Source organism: Nicotiana tabacum, chromosome 8 (assembly GCF_000715075.1).
Source record: "Nicotiana tabacum cultivar K326 chromosome 8, ASM71507v2, whole genome shotgun sequence".
Lineage (NCBI taxonomy): Eukaryota > Viridiplantae > Streptophyta > Magnoliopsida > Solanales > Solanaceae > Nicotiana > Nicotiana tabacum.
In genome coordinates this window covers 17,434,149-17,452,507 of record NC_134087.1, presented here as the reverse complement: position 1 = coordinate 17,452,507, position 18,359 = coordinate 17,434,149, and the positions used below count along the sequence as shown (strand labels likewise).

General features: G+C 37.5%; 3 protein-coding genes across 3 annotated transcripts; 1 reads left to right on the top strand and 2 right to left on the bottom strand.

Moving 5' to 3' along the window:
* Positions 1-1,011: 1,011 nt before the first annotated feature.
* LOC107808418 (uncharacterized) lies at positions 1,012-8,496 on the bottom strand. Its single transcript, XM_016632937.2, has 9 exons — positions 8,130-8,496; positions 7,229-7,313; positions 6,762-6,803; positions 3,980-4,148; positions 3,257-3,309; positions 2,922-3,146; positions 2,164-2,210; positions 1,919-1,989; positions 1,012-1,769 (listed from the first exon to the last, which is right to left on the bottom strand). The coding sequence occupies exons 1-8, from the start codon at positions 8,432-8,434 to the stop codon at positions 1,935-1,937; spliced, it is 981 nt and encodes a 326-aa protein (XP_016488423.1). The 5' UTR covers positions 8,435-8,496; the 3' UTR covers positions 1,012-1,769; positions 1,919-1,934.
* Positions 8,497-9,795: 1,299 nt separating this feature from the next.
* LOC107808416 (uncharacterized) lies at positions 9,796-11,655 on the top strand. The gene is made up of 4 exons (XM_075220210.1): positions 9,796-9,810; positions 10,200-10,260; positions 10,919-11,159; positions 11,253-11,655. Exons 1-4 carry the CDS (start codon positions 9,796-9,798, stop codon positions 11,653-11,655), a joined length of 720 nt encoding a protein of 239 aa, XP_075076311.1.
* Positions 11,656-13,956: 2,301 nt separating this feature from the next.
* LOC107808419 (biotin carboxyl carrier protein of acetyl-CoA carboxylase, chloroplastic-like) lies at positions 13,957-17,041 on the bottom strand. Its single transcript, XM_016632939.2, has 7 exons — positions 16,690-17,041; positions 16,547-16,600; positions 15,985-16,118; positions 15,603-15,903; positions 14,793-14,864; positions 14,310-14,375; positions 13,957-14,223 (listed from the first exon to the last, which is right to left on the bottom strand). Exons 1-7 carry the CDS (start codon positions 16,819-16,821, stop codon positions 14,200-14,202), a joined length of 783 nt encoding a protein of 260 aa, XP_016488425.1. The 5' UTR covers positions 16,822-17,041; the 3' UTR covers positions 13,957-14,199.
* Positions 17,042-18,359: the final 1,318 nt, after the last annotated feature.

Below are 18,359 nucleotides of genomic sequence, written 5' to 3'. Positions count from 1 at the left end.
ACCCTCTTTTCTGAGGGCCCCATCTCGCACCCTCCCGCCTTCCTTCACACAACCAGGTTCTGGGAAACAAAGGAGAAAATGCCTCGCAACCTTAACACAAAGTGAAATTTTGCAACTTTAGGGGACATTTTCTCTTATCGGTGTTTTGTTGTCTGTCTCGGAATGAGTAAACAACTGCTTGGTTTGACACGTGATTTGTCAACAGTAACTTTCCTCCAGCATAGCTTTGACGGTCCAGAAAAGAGGTTGATATACGAACTGAGAGAAACTTTGGTTATTTGGTTGATCAAGTACTTGCTTGTGTTCTCTATGTGCTTTGCTTAGTTACAGAATGTCCAAATGCGTGTTGAAACTACGAAGAGATTGAGCATAAGCTGAATAGTAGTAGTTCCAAACTGTAACCTAAGGGTAAGTGAATGCCCAGAATGAGGTGTAACTAAGCGAACCAAAGTTCGATGGAATGTCACTGGAGTTAGCCACGCAATGAACTGTTTAATTTACTTTAACATATGCTGATTAATAGTTTTATCTGAGAATTGCTTGCTTTTTATAGCGTGTAGAAGAATTCATGGATGAGGTAAAGCAAGAATAATACAAGTTAATTCACAAAATTTTTACTATTAAGAATTTTTCTCAAAAGCAATGGAAGATGTAGACAAGTTTGTTTACGAAATGATAAGTATGACGAGTGTAGTAATTTATTCAATTGAAATCGAAGGCATTAATATTAATTCATACCATTTCACATCATAAGGTAGCTTATTCAAATTCCTTACATTAGAATACGAATTAAGTAACAAAACGGTAATTTATTTAACCATCTTACGTTAAAGGAAAACGAAGTTACCGCCTTGCTACTTCAGTTACATGGATTAGCTTTCTCTTACCGCCAAAATTACCTACTTTTACTTCTCTTTTTTTAACATGTAAAATTTGCAGAGTATTTCTGTAACGTTGAGGAAAAAAGTACTCCTTGGCCAATGAGAATTTCCAGAATAGACGTTCACAATATGAATTCCAAACAGTAACTTCATCATAAAGTACGTCTCATGACCACATCCCTATTTTGAGAAATAGGATGTTTTTCCTACCTTGTTATACTGGACACCAACCCAAGCAGACCACCAAGGGCTAATATGAAAGAGGAGTATTCTATCTATGGAACGAGTGAGCCTAGCATCTCTGCCCCCAAAAACCCCCCAATAAATAAACAAACAAATAAATAGAAAACTAACGCTCATAGTTGCTCTTGCTGCAGAATCTTAGTAGCTCAGTTAGTTGGCTACCTAAACTTTCACCTTATTGGTGAGGGTTCAATTCCTCACCTTGTAATCCCCTCCCCCATTTCCCACTCCCCTACCCCAATATATAATTAAAAAAATTAAAAAAAAATAGCAGCTCTTCCTTGCCTCTTCACTTTCATATTACTAAATATGTCAATGTTGGCACTTCACTCGCCGGTTGCTTTAACAAACAAAGACAGCATTAGGCAGTCATTTGTCTGACACTTGGATTCATTGCCTGGGAAACATCAGTAGCATAGTTTGTAAGTTGGATGATTCTCCTGGACAAGGACGACTTCACCATCTTAAATCCCAGCTTAGGTCGCTTTTCTATCATTTCAAGTTCTATCGACCTCATTGGCGAATAGACCCATCGCCATTACATGTATATATACATGCCTCGATCAAATGAGTTGGGGTTATCCATGCTAACCCTTTGTATCCATTCCGCTCTGCTCAGGTGCAATAGATACATCCGCATTATTTCTACAGATAAGTATGAAGATAAAAATCTTAGAAGCTTAAAGATCAGCTCAATGCTTTATTTGGCATATGGATGAGCTCAAGCTTGAAGTTCCAATCTTGGAATTACGCAACGTTAAAATTAAAGCGTTTTTTCACCCTTGTTCACCTACCTGTGTAGTTGAGGCATCAAGATATGGTAACATGCATCTCCTCACCTACCATAGCAAATAATTCACCTATCCTGTCAAGAAACACTAATCTGTTACAACATGATATACAAGGGTAAATATCTCATTCTAGACGAATTTACACATTATATGACTTGTGAACACCAATACCAATAGAAACCAAAAATCGCAGAAGTAGGTTCAGAGTCAAAGATTGAAAAACTTGAAGCGCCACAGAATCACTTTACCTGAATTTATCGACATTGACTTCTGCAAGCCAGGTTGTTAAGTAAACCTACAATTCAAATATTTAATAAGTACATAATGAAAGTGGAAACAACAACAGGAGGTTGGTAAATTTTTCCGTCCAATAAGACAATGATGGATTTTCCAAATCTGATCATCAGCAATTGTATACGTATTTCACTCCACCATTATAAAATATTACCTTGACAATAAAACATGATTCAGTGTCATCCTAAAGGAAACAAAAACTTTTCGAAAAAGCAAACATGATTTAATGAGTTGAAACAGTGCATAGAAGAGACAGGAAAACCTGTCTTGAACTTAAAGGAAAAAAAGTTATAGATAAGTAATAATATCTCCAATATAGCTATCTCGCAGCAATTTCAAGAGAAGTTTGATACCAAAAAAAAAAAAAAGCCTTTATGCTTAAGCCAAAAGCTTTTTTACATGGTTAGAAGTAAGACCTTCAGAAAGACAATTCGTGTGATAGAAGTAAGAGCTTCAGAAATTATATGGGATATACATAATTATTGATAACACCATTAGAGCAACTATGATATCCTACTCAATGTGCCGGCCAAGGGGCTTTTCCCAGAGTAATGATATGATGATATATCACTCACCATCAAGCCTAGAGTCTTTGAAGCACTAGGGATGTGCTTCAGTGTGCTAATAATTCTAACAACTATAGACACAGAGGAGTAGGCACACAAATTTATTCCAAAAACTATAACTTCATATACAACAGGTGACCTGATACCTGGAGAATATTGGTCTCTAATTGATTACTCGATTGCATGGGGGAAGTCCGAGAATTGCAGCTCTCTAGCCTGGGCACGAGTTGATTAAGAACCTCATTTGAGTTTGAATTGCATTTGAGCAGATCTTCAAACTCTCCTACATAGAAATGATCACTCCATTTCAGCCTGTCGACTTGTGAAAATTCCTCGGAACCAATGGAGCATATTTCCATTACAAGCAACCGCTGCACATCACTAAACTTTCAATAAGGCAAAACAAATATATAGATCATAGAAGGTTTGTACCAATAAAGTGAAAAACGCCTCACTGTGGCGGAGGAGATGAGAAAATCACCTTTATATTCGTTTCTGACACAAACATCTGGACTAGCTCCAATGCCAGTTTCTCTGAAGTCATTAGAGAGGAAAATTGTAAATATGAAGTGCTAAGCAGATAAGTAAGAGAAGTTAGTTATCAGTTTAAGACCAAAAGGAAGCCAAGGTATAACTCCTTTTACTGATTGTTTAATAGGACACTCTCCATTCCCGATATCTCAAGTCTATGCGTAGATTATCCACCCCTAAAGCAATATTTTATAGTTAACCAAGGAGATTAAGGGTGACTGCGGAATGTCGTCCGGCCAGGCAGAAGAGACTATCATGTGATCACCAAAACCCTACAACCAGGAAGGGGAGAAACAAAAGATCCTGACGACTCAAACTCAAAATTGAGCTCTAGCAACTTATACCACATTGACAACCAGATTTGCTTAGGTTTTATATGATTACTTCTTTTGATAAGTAGGTTTTATATAGTTACTTCTGTTGTTGGACCATGATATTCCATTTGAACTCATCTCAGGCCAATATCATTTGTAGTACACTAGAGCAAAAGGTTTAATGAAAGCTTTGTGATACCCTTGTACTACTAACTAAGCAGACAATAAATTTAACACTCATTGATTAGCTGGAACTACGAATTAACATATGATAACCTTTTAACAAAACATTGACAAATCTCTGCAGGAATTCCTAATAGTGGGACAGTCTGCAACTTGCAAAGGTTTTAAAGGCATACCGAAATCAAAGATTGACCAAAAGGTGAAAACAGGAATTCCATCACTATCACCAGTGTCATTCTGATCTCCGGGGAACAAAGAAAACTCAGTAAGTGCACTGCCATTTGTTCCTTTGCGGTAACACCTCATAGATTTGGAAACATTGACCATCTGAGTTACAACAGCCACCTGCAGACAGCTAAATAGTCAGGCAATAAACAGGCATGGGAATTTCATAGAAGTCACTGGAATTAAGAAAGTAAAATGCCAGTATACCAGACTCCTAAACAATCGTAGCTTCAATATAGTCATGAAGGAGTAAGATCCATGCCTAAGCAAGAGCTAATTGAAGGAGAGAACTAGAACCAAGTCTCAAAGATAAATCACTTGGCAGTTGGTTTCTGTCAATGAGTGAATAACACGCAAACAACTAAGAACTATATATACATGTCCTGATTCAGTCTTGATTTTTGCACCCTTGACTAAAAGTACTCTAGACCCCAGCTTCCCAAGATACCAAAACTTTTGCAATTTGTATACTGACACCTAGCGATATATATACACTTCACAACAATAATACCCCACTCTAATCCCACTGGGGAGGGTAGAGTGTACGCAAACCTTACTCCTATCCCAGAGGGGTAGAGAGGCTATTTCCGAAAGACCCTCGACTCAAGAAGAAGAAAATAAACAATAGACAATGGAACAATGACAACAACAGAAGCCAGAAAAATAATATCAGCATCGTAAGAAACAGAAAATAGATGGAAAAGCAATAACAATAACCAGTAATAATGCCATAGAAAATAGTGTGAAAACTACATAAACCCCAAAAGACGCAAGGCGAAACATTACCAGCCTAGCCCCGCCCCGGCACAAACGTGGAAAAATGCTCAACTCCCTCCTAACCTACAATGGTCGACCTCCACACCTTCCTATCAATAGCCATGTCCTCGGAGATCTGAAGTCGCGCCATGTCATGGCTGATCACCTCACCCCAATACTTCTTAGGCCACCCTCTACCTCTTCTCATACCTGGCAATGTCAACTGCTCACACCTCCTAATCAGGACATCTATGCTTCTCCTCCGCACGTGCCCGAACCATCTAAGCCTCGCTTGCCGCATCTTGTCGTCCATAGGAGCCACCCCCACCTCCCTCGGAATATCTTCATTCCTAATCTTATCCAACCTAGTGTGCCTGCACATCCATCTCAACATCCTTATCTATGCCACTTTCATCTTCTGGGTATGAGAATTCTTGGCTGCCCAACACTCACCCCATACAGCATGGCCGGTCTAACCACTGCTCTATAGAACTTGCCTTTAAGTTTCGGTGGCACTTTCTTATCACACAGGACTCCAGATGCTAACATCCATTTCATCAACCCCACTGCTATACGGTGCGTGACATCCTCGTCTATCTCCCTATCCCCCGGATAATTGACCCAAGGTACTTGAAACGTCCTCTCTTGGGATGACTTGTGAGTCAAGCCTCGCGCTCATGTCCGCTTCTCCCAACACATCGCTTAACTTACACTCCAGATATTCTGTCTTAGTCCTACTCAACTTGAAACCTTTAGACTCAAGGGTCTATCTCCAAACCTCCGACCTCTCGTCAACGCCGCATCATGTCTCATCAATCAGAACTATATCATCAGTGAACAACATACACCATGACACCTCCTTAAATATGGTGTGTTAGTGCATCCATCGCCAGGACAAATAAGAATGAGCTGAGCGCAAACCTTTGGTGCAACCCCTATAACAACCGGAAAGTGCTCCGAGTCACCTCCCATAGTCCTAACCCTAGTATTAGCTCCCCCATACATGTCCTTTATCACTCTAATGTAGGCTACCATCACACATTTCACCTCCAAGCATCTCCAAAGAACCTCCCTAGAAACCTTGTCATACACTTTCTCTAGGTCAATAAACACCATGTGTAAATCCTTCTTCCTATGCCTGTACTGTTCCACCAACCTCCTGATAAGGTGGATAGCTTCCGTAGTAGAACGACCCGGCATAAACACTTCACAGTAAATACTTTATCTTATAGCTAAAACTTTTTGACCTATAAATTCACTTATATAACTTTGTCAAATTAGTTATATAATTTTTTTGGTCAGATAAAGCTAAAAATGGATAGTCATACAACTATGGGTTGAGAGTGTGATCTCAAGGACGTTGGACATTCCAAGAACGAGATAAATGCAATTCTGGATGTCAAACAAGCACAGATAAGCATGGAAGACAAATGCAGTAAACACTTCAAAAGACCAGTAGAGATATCAGTTTGTTGCTTTTACCAGAATTAGCATCAAAGGAATTTGTGCCAGGATATCTAAACAGCAGATATTTCGTTCACGTAGAAATACATAACACAACTACTGGCCTTCCAAATACTTGGGGATTATAGAAGTAACATTGTGCTTAATCACTCATTCAAACTGTACATGAGGCATAAGTATCTATTTTCCGGTGTTTTTCAAATAGGGATGTTTCCCTTCCAAACATAGGAGAGGGTCGAATGAAATAGGGAGCATTTGAAAGTAATGAAGTTATAAGACATTTGCAGAGGCCTGAACTATTAAAGAAGATGTTAAGCATTACGTAGGGAGATACCGACAGGTTTAGATGTGTAAATAACACAAAACGATATTCAGGTTCCGAGCAACACAGAAGAAAACCACAGCAGAGAATACATCAATTTGATGACAAAATGTTTACCAACTTTACTCAGAGTAGCAAGCTAATCATTGACACATTTATGAAGCGGAGCAGTAAATATGTAGTGTCCATACCATATCTTTGTAAGATGACAAGAGGTTATTCCTATAAGTCTCCTGAAAAATAAAGACAGCTGTGAGAAATTACTCAGAGTACAGTTTGATTTTGTCAATAAACAGAGATGGGTTTTCCATTCTACTTTACAGACTCCTTTCCAGCATACTTGAGCAACTAAATAACGAGGAAAACCTCTGACACGCAATCAGACAATATTTCCAGCATAATCTCGAGCATACTCAATGAGCAATCCAACAACATTAATTTAGCAACAAGAATATTAAGAAATTTGTCGCTTGGAAGGTGCTAATATATTCTCAGTACTTCAAATTCAATAGGTTTTCCATGTAATTATGAGGAAGCAACAAGGGACATCAAAACACATTGGTTCAATCAACTTTATGCAGTGTGCAAATAGCCAGCTTCTAGGACAATTCAAATTGAAGCCAAAAGACTGAAGGACAAAGGCAATTACTATAATCACCTGCTGCTTGAACAATTTCCTACATGCCTTTTTACGTATATCAGGCATATCTGTTAAAACACCCAAGTCCATTGCATCCATATACCTGCATCAAATCTCCAAAGGATGTAATTCAGAATCACTGACAAGTCAATATTGTAAATTGTTAGAGTCCTGCACTAGCTGAGGGTATGGGTTGTAGGCTCTGTTGAGTTAGGGCCAGGATCCATTTTGCTTAACAGAAATCACATTAACCACAATACAAATCCACATACTCTCTTCAATACTATTCCCTCGTCCCCGAAAGAATAAGACAATTACTTTTTTTATGATGGTAGTATTCAGGCCAACTTGTGCGCACCCAACTATTCCATCAGGTACATGCTACCTCCCACCAGCTCAAGTACAAGTTAAACTCTGCCCACCAAGGCTTAGATATATGGAAAGAAATCACCTAGTATTTTTTTGCCTCCGCTCCATTGGGATTTGAACCTGAGGCTTGCTTAAAGTGCTTAAGCCCTAAAGCTCGGTGTTAAGGCGTGTTCACTTTCACGGATGGGTTCTGTCTTCCATGGCACAACAACATATATGTATATAGCTTACTTCTAGTTTTTCCATTCTTTTGTTTGTGTATTGTAGTTATATTTTCTTGCATTACTTCATTGGTGCTTTTCTTAGCAATGCTTAAAAAACTTTGATGCTTCTTTATTCTTTTCGCTTTTGACTACTCTGCTGAGAACTCATGATTCTCCTCCCACTTTGACCACTAACCATACTCTTGGGTGCTGACACAATTATATTTGGAGTCATTTTTCTATTCATACGTTGTGGTACTGCTTTTAACTGTAAAAAAAATGATTTACAGTATCTTTAAGCAAGTTCCTGACTTGTAATTTTATTCAAACGCGTGCTTGAAGTTTACCTTTGGGAGAGATGTGAATTGACTACAGAAGTGGCATATGATCGAGCAGTGGAGGATAAGGAAAACCATTTCGTCCGCAAAGCAGCCAACTTAGACCATTGGTTTCTCAGGTTTCGTTGCGCCGCCGGTCTCCATCGCCGTATATCTTGAGCGGATAACGGCGTCGAAGGCGTTGTTGGCGGCGCCGGATATTTCGCAGCCGGACTTAGAATAGTCCGGTCCGTGGCTACGTCGGAGGAAGCCTGAAAGGTAGAAAGTGTCGGCGACGGCGCCGGAGCAATTGAAGAGAGGAATTTGGACTCCATTGTTGTGAGAGAGACTGATGGCTAAGGTACTAGTAAACTGGTACTGTAAAAGTGGTCATTTAGCACCTTGAATTTTAGAAAGTTAGCACTTAGATCCCTCGATTAGTCAAATTGTCACTATAACAACGTCCCTAATCCCTTGTGAAACCTCAAAAAAGAAAATTACAAACATAAGTAACCCCAATAAGAGAAGTAGTAATACTTTTCCAATTTAAAAAAGAACAATAGATTCAAATTCATTTAGTCCAGTCATCCAACTGTATTGATCGATTACTATATCAATTTTTTTATTATCAATAATAAATTGAGAAAAAAAATTTAGAAGGGAAAAGGGCCAAAACTGTCCCTCAACTATCGAAAATGGAACAACTATATCACTTGTCTGAATTCGGTGAAACTAAAAAAATAGCTAGATTTACAGGTGGTAATTAAAAAATTGTCATCGTTTCAAAAATAATCGAAATTTAGCTACTTTTCATGTAAAGATAAATCTGAACGAAAACATTGTTTGAAATCCGGAAATATTCCAACATAATATACTGGAGTTCGAATTTTTTCCATGTGAATTCCTAGCATAATATACTGTTGTTCCAGCATAATATACTGGTCCAGTATAATATGCTGGAAGTTCATACACAGGTGCTTCAATCTTCAGTATATTATGCTGGAATTTTCTGTGTGCTGGGGTAAGGTCTGCGTACACACTACCCAGACCCCACTGGTGGGATTATACTGAGTTATTGTTGTTGTTGTTTCTGTGTGCTGGAGTTCCAGCATAATATATTGGAAGTTCATACACAGGTGCACCAATCTGCAGTATATTATGCTGAAACTTTTTGCGTTGCAGCAAATCAATGACTATTTTTCAATGACTTTGCAAATGCTGGCTATTTCTTAATTACCAATCCGAAAACTGGTTAGCCCGTGCTATTTTTACGTTTGAATTTGGTCCTAAATTTGCCCTCGCCGTTAGCCCAATGGCTCGAACCTACCCCTAAAAACCAACGGATTGCCATATCAAATTGTAACACATTTAAAATATATGTAATTGCTGAGATGGAATGTCACGTAGGAGAAAGAGCATACCCCACTTATTTGTATTTTTAATCTTCTCCTTCCTTGAAAAGATCCTCATGAAAACTCACACAAAAGAAGAAGAAGAAGCCAGGGGTGCTAATTTTTGTTATTGTAGAGCGCAATGTGTAGTAGCCTAGTTCATACTATATGTTACTCATGAGGGGTGACAAAATGGTTTAAAAAAACAGGTAATTCACCCATATTATCTACTAAAAAATTGGTTGGATAATGAACTTTTTAAAAACGGGTCAAATATGGATAAGAACCATATTACCATTTAGAAAATGGATAATCAATGGGTAACTAATGGTCTAACTTTTACATCTGTAAAACCTTAAATTGCGGGTTCCTCATGTTAGGGAGACTAAGAATTCTCCAAAAGTGATCATATGCAAGAAGTCATGGATAATATGGCTACACATTTTATCCGACGGTTAACTCATTTTTTATCGGTATTAAATATGGATCAGATCAAATAATTGATCTGTTTTTTCATTACTCGTTTTTATCCGAACCATATCCGACCCGACTGTTTGTCACTCCCAGGGGCGGACCCACATGGGGTCAAGAGGGTTCAAATGAACTCACTTCGTCAAAAAATAACACTATATATATATGTATGTATATTATATCTTTCTAAGAACATCTTATGTATAAAAATTATTTTGACCCTGCTTGAAACAATCAGGATGCTTGGCCTGTTGGCAAAGCGGGTTCAATATTTTCGCAAGGTCTTGAGTTCGAGACCAGTAAGAGCTCCCCTTTTTTTAATACAGTTTTCCAAACTAATATTCCCAATTCCTGTAGATATCCCCCAATTCGAAATCCCAATTGCCAAACTAATATCCATACCAATTTCCACCCTTCCTTGCCAATTTCTTAAAATACCTTTATGCTCCTCTTTCTCAATTACCATTAGGTTTGCTCTCTCATTTCTAGTCTTTTCATTTTATATATAATGATACAAATTAGGTCTCTGTTATCATGTTTCTGATTGAAAATTTCTAGCTTGTTTGGGGTGTAAGAATGGAAAGCGAGGACAAAAAGAGTAAAGAGGGTTTCAACTGAACTGAAACTTTTAAGTTTCGATTAAACTCTTTCTTGTAGTAATAGATCTAGGCAATATCAAATAGTATTTTCCTTGAGTCATTGTCATGTTTTTCATGCTGCATACGGAATTAAGAAAAACCTCATAAGTTTCATGAAGCCAAGGTGATAATTAGTCTAATTTAATTATTGTTTATGATGCTAGTTTATATATATATGATGCCCGGACTTTAGAAGAAAGAGATAAGGCAAAGGGATATCTTAGCACTTGTCAAACATTTGAGGTTGCTTTCATGTTGCACCTAATGAGAGATATTTTGGGGATTACAAATGAGCTTAATACATCCTTACACTAAAAAGAGCAAGATATTGCAAATGCTATTCTACTTTTTGGAGTGACAAAGAGATGGTTGCAAAAGCTAAGAGAAGAAGAATGGAATTCATTTATTGAAAAAGTGTCGGCATTTTGTGTCAAGTATAATATTTTGATACCAAACTTTTATGACTTTTATGTTAACTCTGGAAGATCACGACGTAAAGTTGCTGATTATACTATTTTACATCACTATCGTGTTAATATATTTTTTAAGATTATTGATTGGCAAGTCCAAGAACTCAATGCACGTTTTAATGAGGAGACAACGAACTTGCTTATTGGAGTAGCTTGATTAAATCCAGTTGACTCATTTTCAAGTTTTGATATAAACAAGATATTGAAGACGACTGAATTGTATCTTGAAGATTTTGATGAGAATATAACAGTTACGCTCAAGAATCAGCTTGAAACTTATATTGTTGATGTTCGTGATGTTGATGAAATGTTCTCCGATCTACAAGGACTTGTTGATCTTTCTGGAACACTAGTTAAGACAAAGAAGCATTTGAATTATCCATTTGTGTTTCGCCTTGTGAAATTTGCTTTGCTTCTACCGGTTGCCACTGCTACAGTTGAAAGAACTTTTTCGGCGATAAAGTTGATCAAGAGTGAATTGCGAAACCGAATAAATGACGGATTCATGAGCGGTTGTTTGGTTCCTTATGTAGAAAGGAAAATAATTAACACCATTTCTAATGAGACTATTATGAATACGTTTTAGAGAATGAAAATTCGTAGAGGACAATTGTAATAGTATATTTTATTAATATATATTTTTTGTTGACCTCTTTGTATATTTGCTTCTTGGTATTTTGAACCCACTTGATAAAAATCTTGGATCCGCCACTGGCCACTCCTAGTCATGACTCAGGTAGTGAAGTAGATTGGATTTTCGATTATCAGTAAGATAGTATTATAGTTGTGGAACCTAAAAAAATGTAGATATTAGTGTCAACTATCAATCTTAGAATTGTATAAAGATAAAGGAATCGTTGTCAAAGAATAATTTGCTTGAAGCGAATTGGAAAGAGAGTATTCGTGAAGCTAAAAGTACCTTTGACAAAACTGATTGTTCTGTTATTAGTTATCACACTTTCATCCCTGATTGTGAATATGCCGATAAATAATAAATGTATAAGCTATTGAAGAGAAGTTTTGATGTAACTGGTAAAGTTGCTGCCACGTAACGAGAAAGTCATGGATTCGAGCTGTGAAAACAGTTTCTTTTGTGATTTATTAAGGTTTTCAGCTTGCCTAGTATTGAGATAGGCACCATCACGACTAGGGTTGTGCACGGATCGGATCGGATCGGATTTAGCATATTTCGGATTCGAATTTCGGATTCTAGAAAATGCAATCCGAATCCGATCCGAATTATATCGGATCGGATCGGATTTTAAAGTTTGGATCGGGTCGGATATCGGATCGTATTATTATGCCTCAAAGTTAAACTAATATGTATATTTTCTTTGTAAAAGAGGCAATACATTAAGAAAAATTCATGTTTATGCAATTATGAGAGTACTATGGTGCCAATATAGCTAAATCTAGCAATTGTAAAGGTAATAACTCGGAGGTTAATGTAAATTAAAGTGTAGTATTTATACATGTCCTAATAATTTCGGATTTCGGATTGGATTGGATTAAAATATACCAATCCGAAATCCGAAATTTTAATAAACACAATCCGAAATCCGATCCAATCCGAAATCCAAAATTGAATGGATCGGTTCGGATTTCGGATATCCGATCCGAATGAACATCCCTACTTAGTGCACCAGACTGCCTTTTTATAATCCATAGTGTCTTTCTCCCGTCTATCTGTACTAGTTGAAGTAATGATAAAGTTGCTTATTTGTTTGATGAGAAATGCAAAACAAAAATAGATTGCACGCCTAATAAGAACTTGTTATGTTGTTGACTCGTAAAAATACCACGGGCTAGCCAGTTAGGTTAGGGAATAGAGCTAACTGCATCGGGTAAAATAGCAATTCCTAGTCCGAATCCTGGACTTGGTTCACGCTTGAAAGCAGCAATTCTTCTTCAAATTTCGTACATCAAATTGTATAGCCACTATTTTGCTGCAACACGGAAAGTTCCAACATAATATACTGGAGATCGGTGCACCTGTGTATGAACTTCCAGCATATTATGTTGGAAATCCAACACACGAAAAGTTCCAATGCTCCAATCTCCAATATATTATGCTAGACCGGTATATTATACTAGAACTCCAGTATAATATACTGGAACCCCAATATATTATACTGGAGTATTTTTCCGGATTTTGAACAGTGTTTTCGTTCAGATTTATCTTTACATGAAAAGTGGCTAGATTTCGATTACTTTTGAAACTCTGACTATTTTTGAATAACCACTTGTAAACCGGGCTATTTTTGGAATTATGGGCCTCATGACAAGCTACATAGGCGTTGGTCCCCGGCCAAGCAAGAAAATTTGATGGCATTGTATTTCAAAATAAATGCCGAGTCTGAAATAATATTTCAAAACTAGTGAATTGTTGGATCCTAGGGCCTAGACCTACATTTCTTTGCCTATAAAGCAAAACAACAAAGCTCATAGGCATATATCTTGAACTGGACCACATTTGAACGCTAAACTAGATTAGGTTGAAACCATCCATCATATCTCAGCTCATAGCATTAAAGAACTTTATTCTAATATCAAGAAACCCTTGATAGTCAACTTGCACAAGACTCAAAGTCGAAACCTCAACGATGGTAGGCTCGTCCCTCTATCATTCTCTACTTAAATCTCATCCACTGCAAAGTTCAAACTTGTGACGTCCCTCTATCATTCTCTACTTAAATCTCATCCACTGCAAAGTTCAAACTTGTGACGTGTGCCTAATCCACACACATCACACGCTGTGTAGTCCCATTGAATCAAAGCCTTGGGGACTCATAGCATTAAAGTACTTGAAGAGAGAGAAAGCCTTGGGAACTCATAGCATTAAAGTACTTGAAGAGAGAGAGAGTGGAGTGATCATAGACTAGAGATATAAGTAACTCAACAAACAACTTTATAAAGATAGATACATCGTTCCAAAATTTATGAGCAGCATAAGCAAAATGACAAATAAAATTTATAAATATGATCATAGATTTGAACTACAGTCATATGGTGATCCAATCTCTTTGAAGAGCATATCTGCCTTGACCTAAAAACAGATTTTTCCCTCAATAATAATAGAATATCACTCTGCGCCTTCCACCTATGTTGCATACCAGGACAACCCTTTTATTCAAGGTTCAATGACAAATAGAGGCTGCAAGAAGAGATTGGAAATCACATAAAGCACAAGTAGACCCAAACTAGTCTAAAGTTATATGGTAGAGAAAGAGAGTGACATACCGTGTCCACACTAACGGGTTTACCATCATCTGCAATTATGTCAACTATGGTTCCAGACGAATCAGCCTGATAAAGAATTCACAAATGCTGAATGGAGAAGGTAAAAGAGGAACTAAAAACTAAAAGGTGATGATGCGACTCTCCCCAGAGTTCACTATACCGTTCAATTTTAAACATTCAACATGATAATGATTTTAGGTAAATTTACGACCAACTTCACCAAAATGGGAAATGTTGAGAGGAGCTCCTTTATGACACATCACTTGCCTATTTACGTCATTCCTATAGGCCTCTTACCATGAAATGGATGCAACAGAAAAGGAAAACTGAAAATACAACACTTAGACATGTTCCACATTAGAAATTATCTGATTATCCATGTTTGTACCTTATCATAATCATCTTTTTATGAATCTATCTGTCACAGCAACTATAGAACTGAGCTTGCACATGAAGGAACACAAATCTTAATCTAGAACTTACCTCAATCTCATTCATCAATTTCATGGCCTCAATGATGCAAACTACTTGCCCTTTCTGGACCTTGTCTCCTACCTGGTAATTCGTCAGTTTAGTCAGGGTCATGAGAAAACAACAAGACCAAGAAGCATAAAAGTATAGGGAAAAGAGAAGCTGCAGGCAAGCACATAGTGGCAAACACTCTCTACTTTTGTAGCTAAATGTGAACAGTGTTATAGTGAATTTGCCCTTGATTAAATATTTCTCTGGTTTCCGGACTAATCTAAACATTTAACGCCAAAATTCACATAAAATTAAGGAATCCAGTGTCATGCTATAGTGCAACATGAAAAAATTAATCAGCTTTTACTTTCCTCTTTTCATTCTCTTTCTAGGAAACTTCAAGGATGTTTTTTTGCCTACAGGACACTACATATAGATCAAAAAGCAACAGCAACAGCTCCCTCCTTTCTCTCCCCTCCCAAAAAAATATCATAATAAAGGGAGGGGGGGATAACAGTCAACAGCAGCAGCAAAATGTGCAATCTACTGACAGTGCGAGTAGGCCCCTGCTCTGACAAATTTACTCCGAACTTCAAACTATAAGAGCAACGATGCAAGTCTAATTGCTTCATAGTAATCGTTAATAACTGCTCCATTTCTTCTTTTCCCCCTTTACTTCAATTGCTAATTTACAAAATATGGAGTGATTAAACCAAGGTACTCCTTATCCTACTTCATAATGGGACTCATAACTTTTGGCAAAATATCAGGATACAGTGCTCTTGATCCAAAGACAACTAAAACACGGGTGAAAGCAATGTGTGTGTTTACCTTTACAAAAGGTGGTGCCCCTGGGGCAGGCGATCGGTAGAATGTTCCAGCCATGGGACATTTCATCGGAGGATGTGAAGACTTCGGCTTTGAAGGCGCAGGTGGCGGAAGTGCAGGAGCTGCTGGAGCCGCAGGAGCAGGGGCACTTGCAGGAGGCAACTGTGGTTGATAAAAGCCCTGCTGAACAGAAGGTGGGGCCATAACAACAGGTGGCTGGGGCAATGCTGCCTTCTTCCTTATAAGGATTTCACAATCCTTTTGCTTCAGCTGCAGCTCCACAATGTCCCTCGAATCTACAAGCCTAAGCACAAAAACCCAAAAACTTTTAACTCTAGCAAAAGACGAGAAAAAGAACTAAACAGGTGACGAGAGCTCAACGCACTCAACAAGATCGGCTGCTTGAGACATGAATGCTTGAATGGATGAAGCATCTGGAATTGAGTACTCAGTCTTCGGGACTTCCTCCAAGCTTTTCTCAGAAGCTGGTTTTGAATTGGTCGACTTGTCAATAGCAACCTTACAACAACAACAACATTAAAGCCTCAGTCTCAAACAAGCTAGGGTCGGCTGTTTGAATCCCGACTGACCATGTTAAACTCATTTCACGCCAATATTGTACAAGAAAAGTACAAGAATTTTTTTACAATTACTACTCTCAATAGCAGCCTTAAATTTACAAAATTCATTCAATCAAGTAAGCTTCAATCCCAAATTAACTGAAGTCAGACAATATGAATCTTCTGTCTCTTTTCTTTTTCCTGATAAATCAGAACATATAATGATTCAAATGATACATTGAGATAAAACTTTTTCACTTAGATATCACAGCCTACAGCAACCTCCTAGTCTAAAATTACACAATCGGACCAATAATTTTATCACAGAACTTCTCTTTCTGGGGGTCAAAATTTTAACAAGAAACCTGGAATATCAAAGAAAATTACCTCATTGAGCTGGGCATTCACCTTAAACACCTGAGATTGGAGTCGACTGGACCCCTGAAGGAAAAAAAAAAAAACACACTAAATTCAACGAAATGCATGGTAAAGCTTCAATCTTTAAGATTTACGTCAAAGGGAAAACAAACCTGAAGACGAGGGAGCAATGCAGGAGTGGATCTCAAGGAAACGGAGACATGGGGTTGTTGGGTGGAGCTGGAATGGGAAGAAGCAACGGATAAAACAGAAATCTTGGGACAAGGAACACTGAAAGAAGCCATTGGAGAAAAGGGGATATTCAATTCAAGAAGATTGTGATTGTGATTGTGAGTGGGAGTTGGATGGGTTTTGTAGAAGAGAAATGGACGGTGAAATTGATGAGATTTAGCAAGGGAAATCCGAAGAAAAGGAATTGGGAAGAAAAGGGGGGCGATAAACACGAGGGGAAAGGGACGATGCGTTTTAAGCTGGCACTACCAGTTTGCCAGATGAGTGGAACAAAAGGGTTAAAACTATACTGTATTTAGCCTAATAAATGTAACAGAAAGTTTGGTTTTGTTGTTTGACTTATTTCCTTGCTCTTGACATTTGGACCGATGGTGTAATTTTAGGAAAGTTACTTTCTACGCTGTAAATATTTATATTCAATAGTTAAATTATACATATATTAAATATTTATTGACTATATTTTTAAATGAGCGACTATATAATTTTAAAAATCTCAAAAATATATTTCTTACATTTATTGATATTTGGATTAAAAAATAAGGAATTGTTAACTTGTATGACTATCGGGAGCTCGCCTCAATATTTACCCATAATACACAAAGCAGCAAAGCTATTTGCACCTCATAACCAACAAATCCTATCGTTCCCTTCTAGTTGTAAAAGACGTGATAAATGACATCTATTCAATTCTTGTTAAAATTGTAAAACTAACTACTATGCAATACTTCTACACGCAGAATATCAGAAACCTCTTGAAAATTCTAATTGCACCAATCATAAGTTGGTACTTTGATAGTGCATTCATAGTTTTTTCAGTGATCAAAACCTTGGTCACGCTATGCATGTTTATCTCAATGTCTTCTTTATGCACACGATAGATCATTGAAGTCTCCTATTATTTATTTTACCTTAATTGTCATATATGATGGTAGATGTCGACCTTATCATTTGTGATGGTAGGTATTTTGGCTCATATTTATTGGAAGATCACTAGGAATTCGAACCACACAAACAAAGAGATTTTGAACCCCTTAGTCGCTGGCCTGGAGCTTTCGTTCGAGTCAAGGGGATTCAAATACGTTATTTGAATAAAATCAAATTGTGACTTGTCAACAAAATATAATTTTTGATCGAACTAGGTTCAATCGAATAAGTGTAGCTCCATCCCTACATTAGTCTAGACGATGTTGATTAATATGCTATACTAGCTTCTTTTATGATTGGAACGTTTGAACAATAGGAAGCAAAAGAATAAAGGCAAAATAATAAGTTGTCACCTGACCTATGACCCAAAATCCTCCTTACACACTTTCTGTGGACGATAATAATATTACACACACAACCTTTCTAAAGTGTATCTAGTACACACCATCTTTTTGTTGACCAACTTTTCAAAATATGTGTAATATCATGCACCAATAATATCGTGACACGTGTCAAAATAGAAAGAAAATACAATAAAATACCTAATTTACACCATAATTAAAATTTCTTCTTTAGAAAAAGAAAAAAGAAATAAAAAAGATCCCCCTTTCCCGCTTTTAGTAATTCCTTCCCCCCCACCCCCTGCCCCAACCCACTTAATCATCTT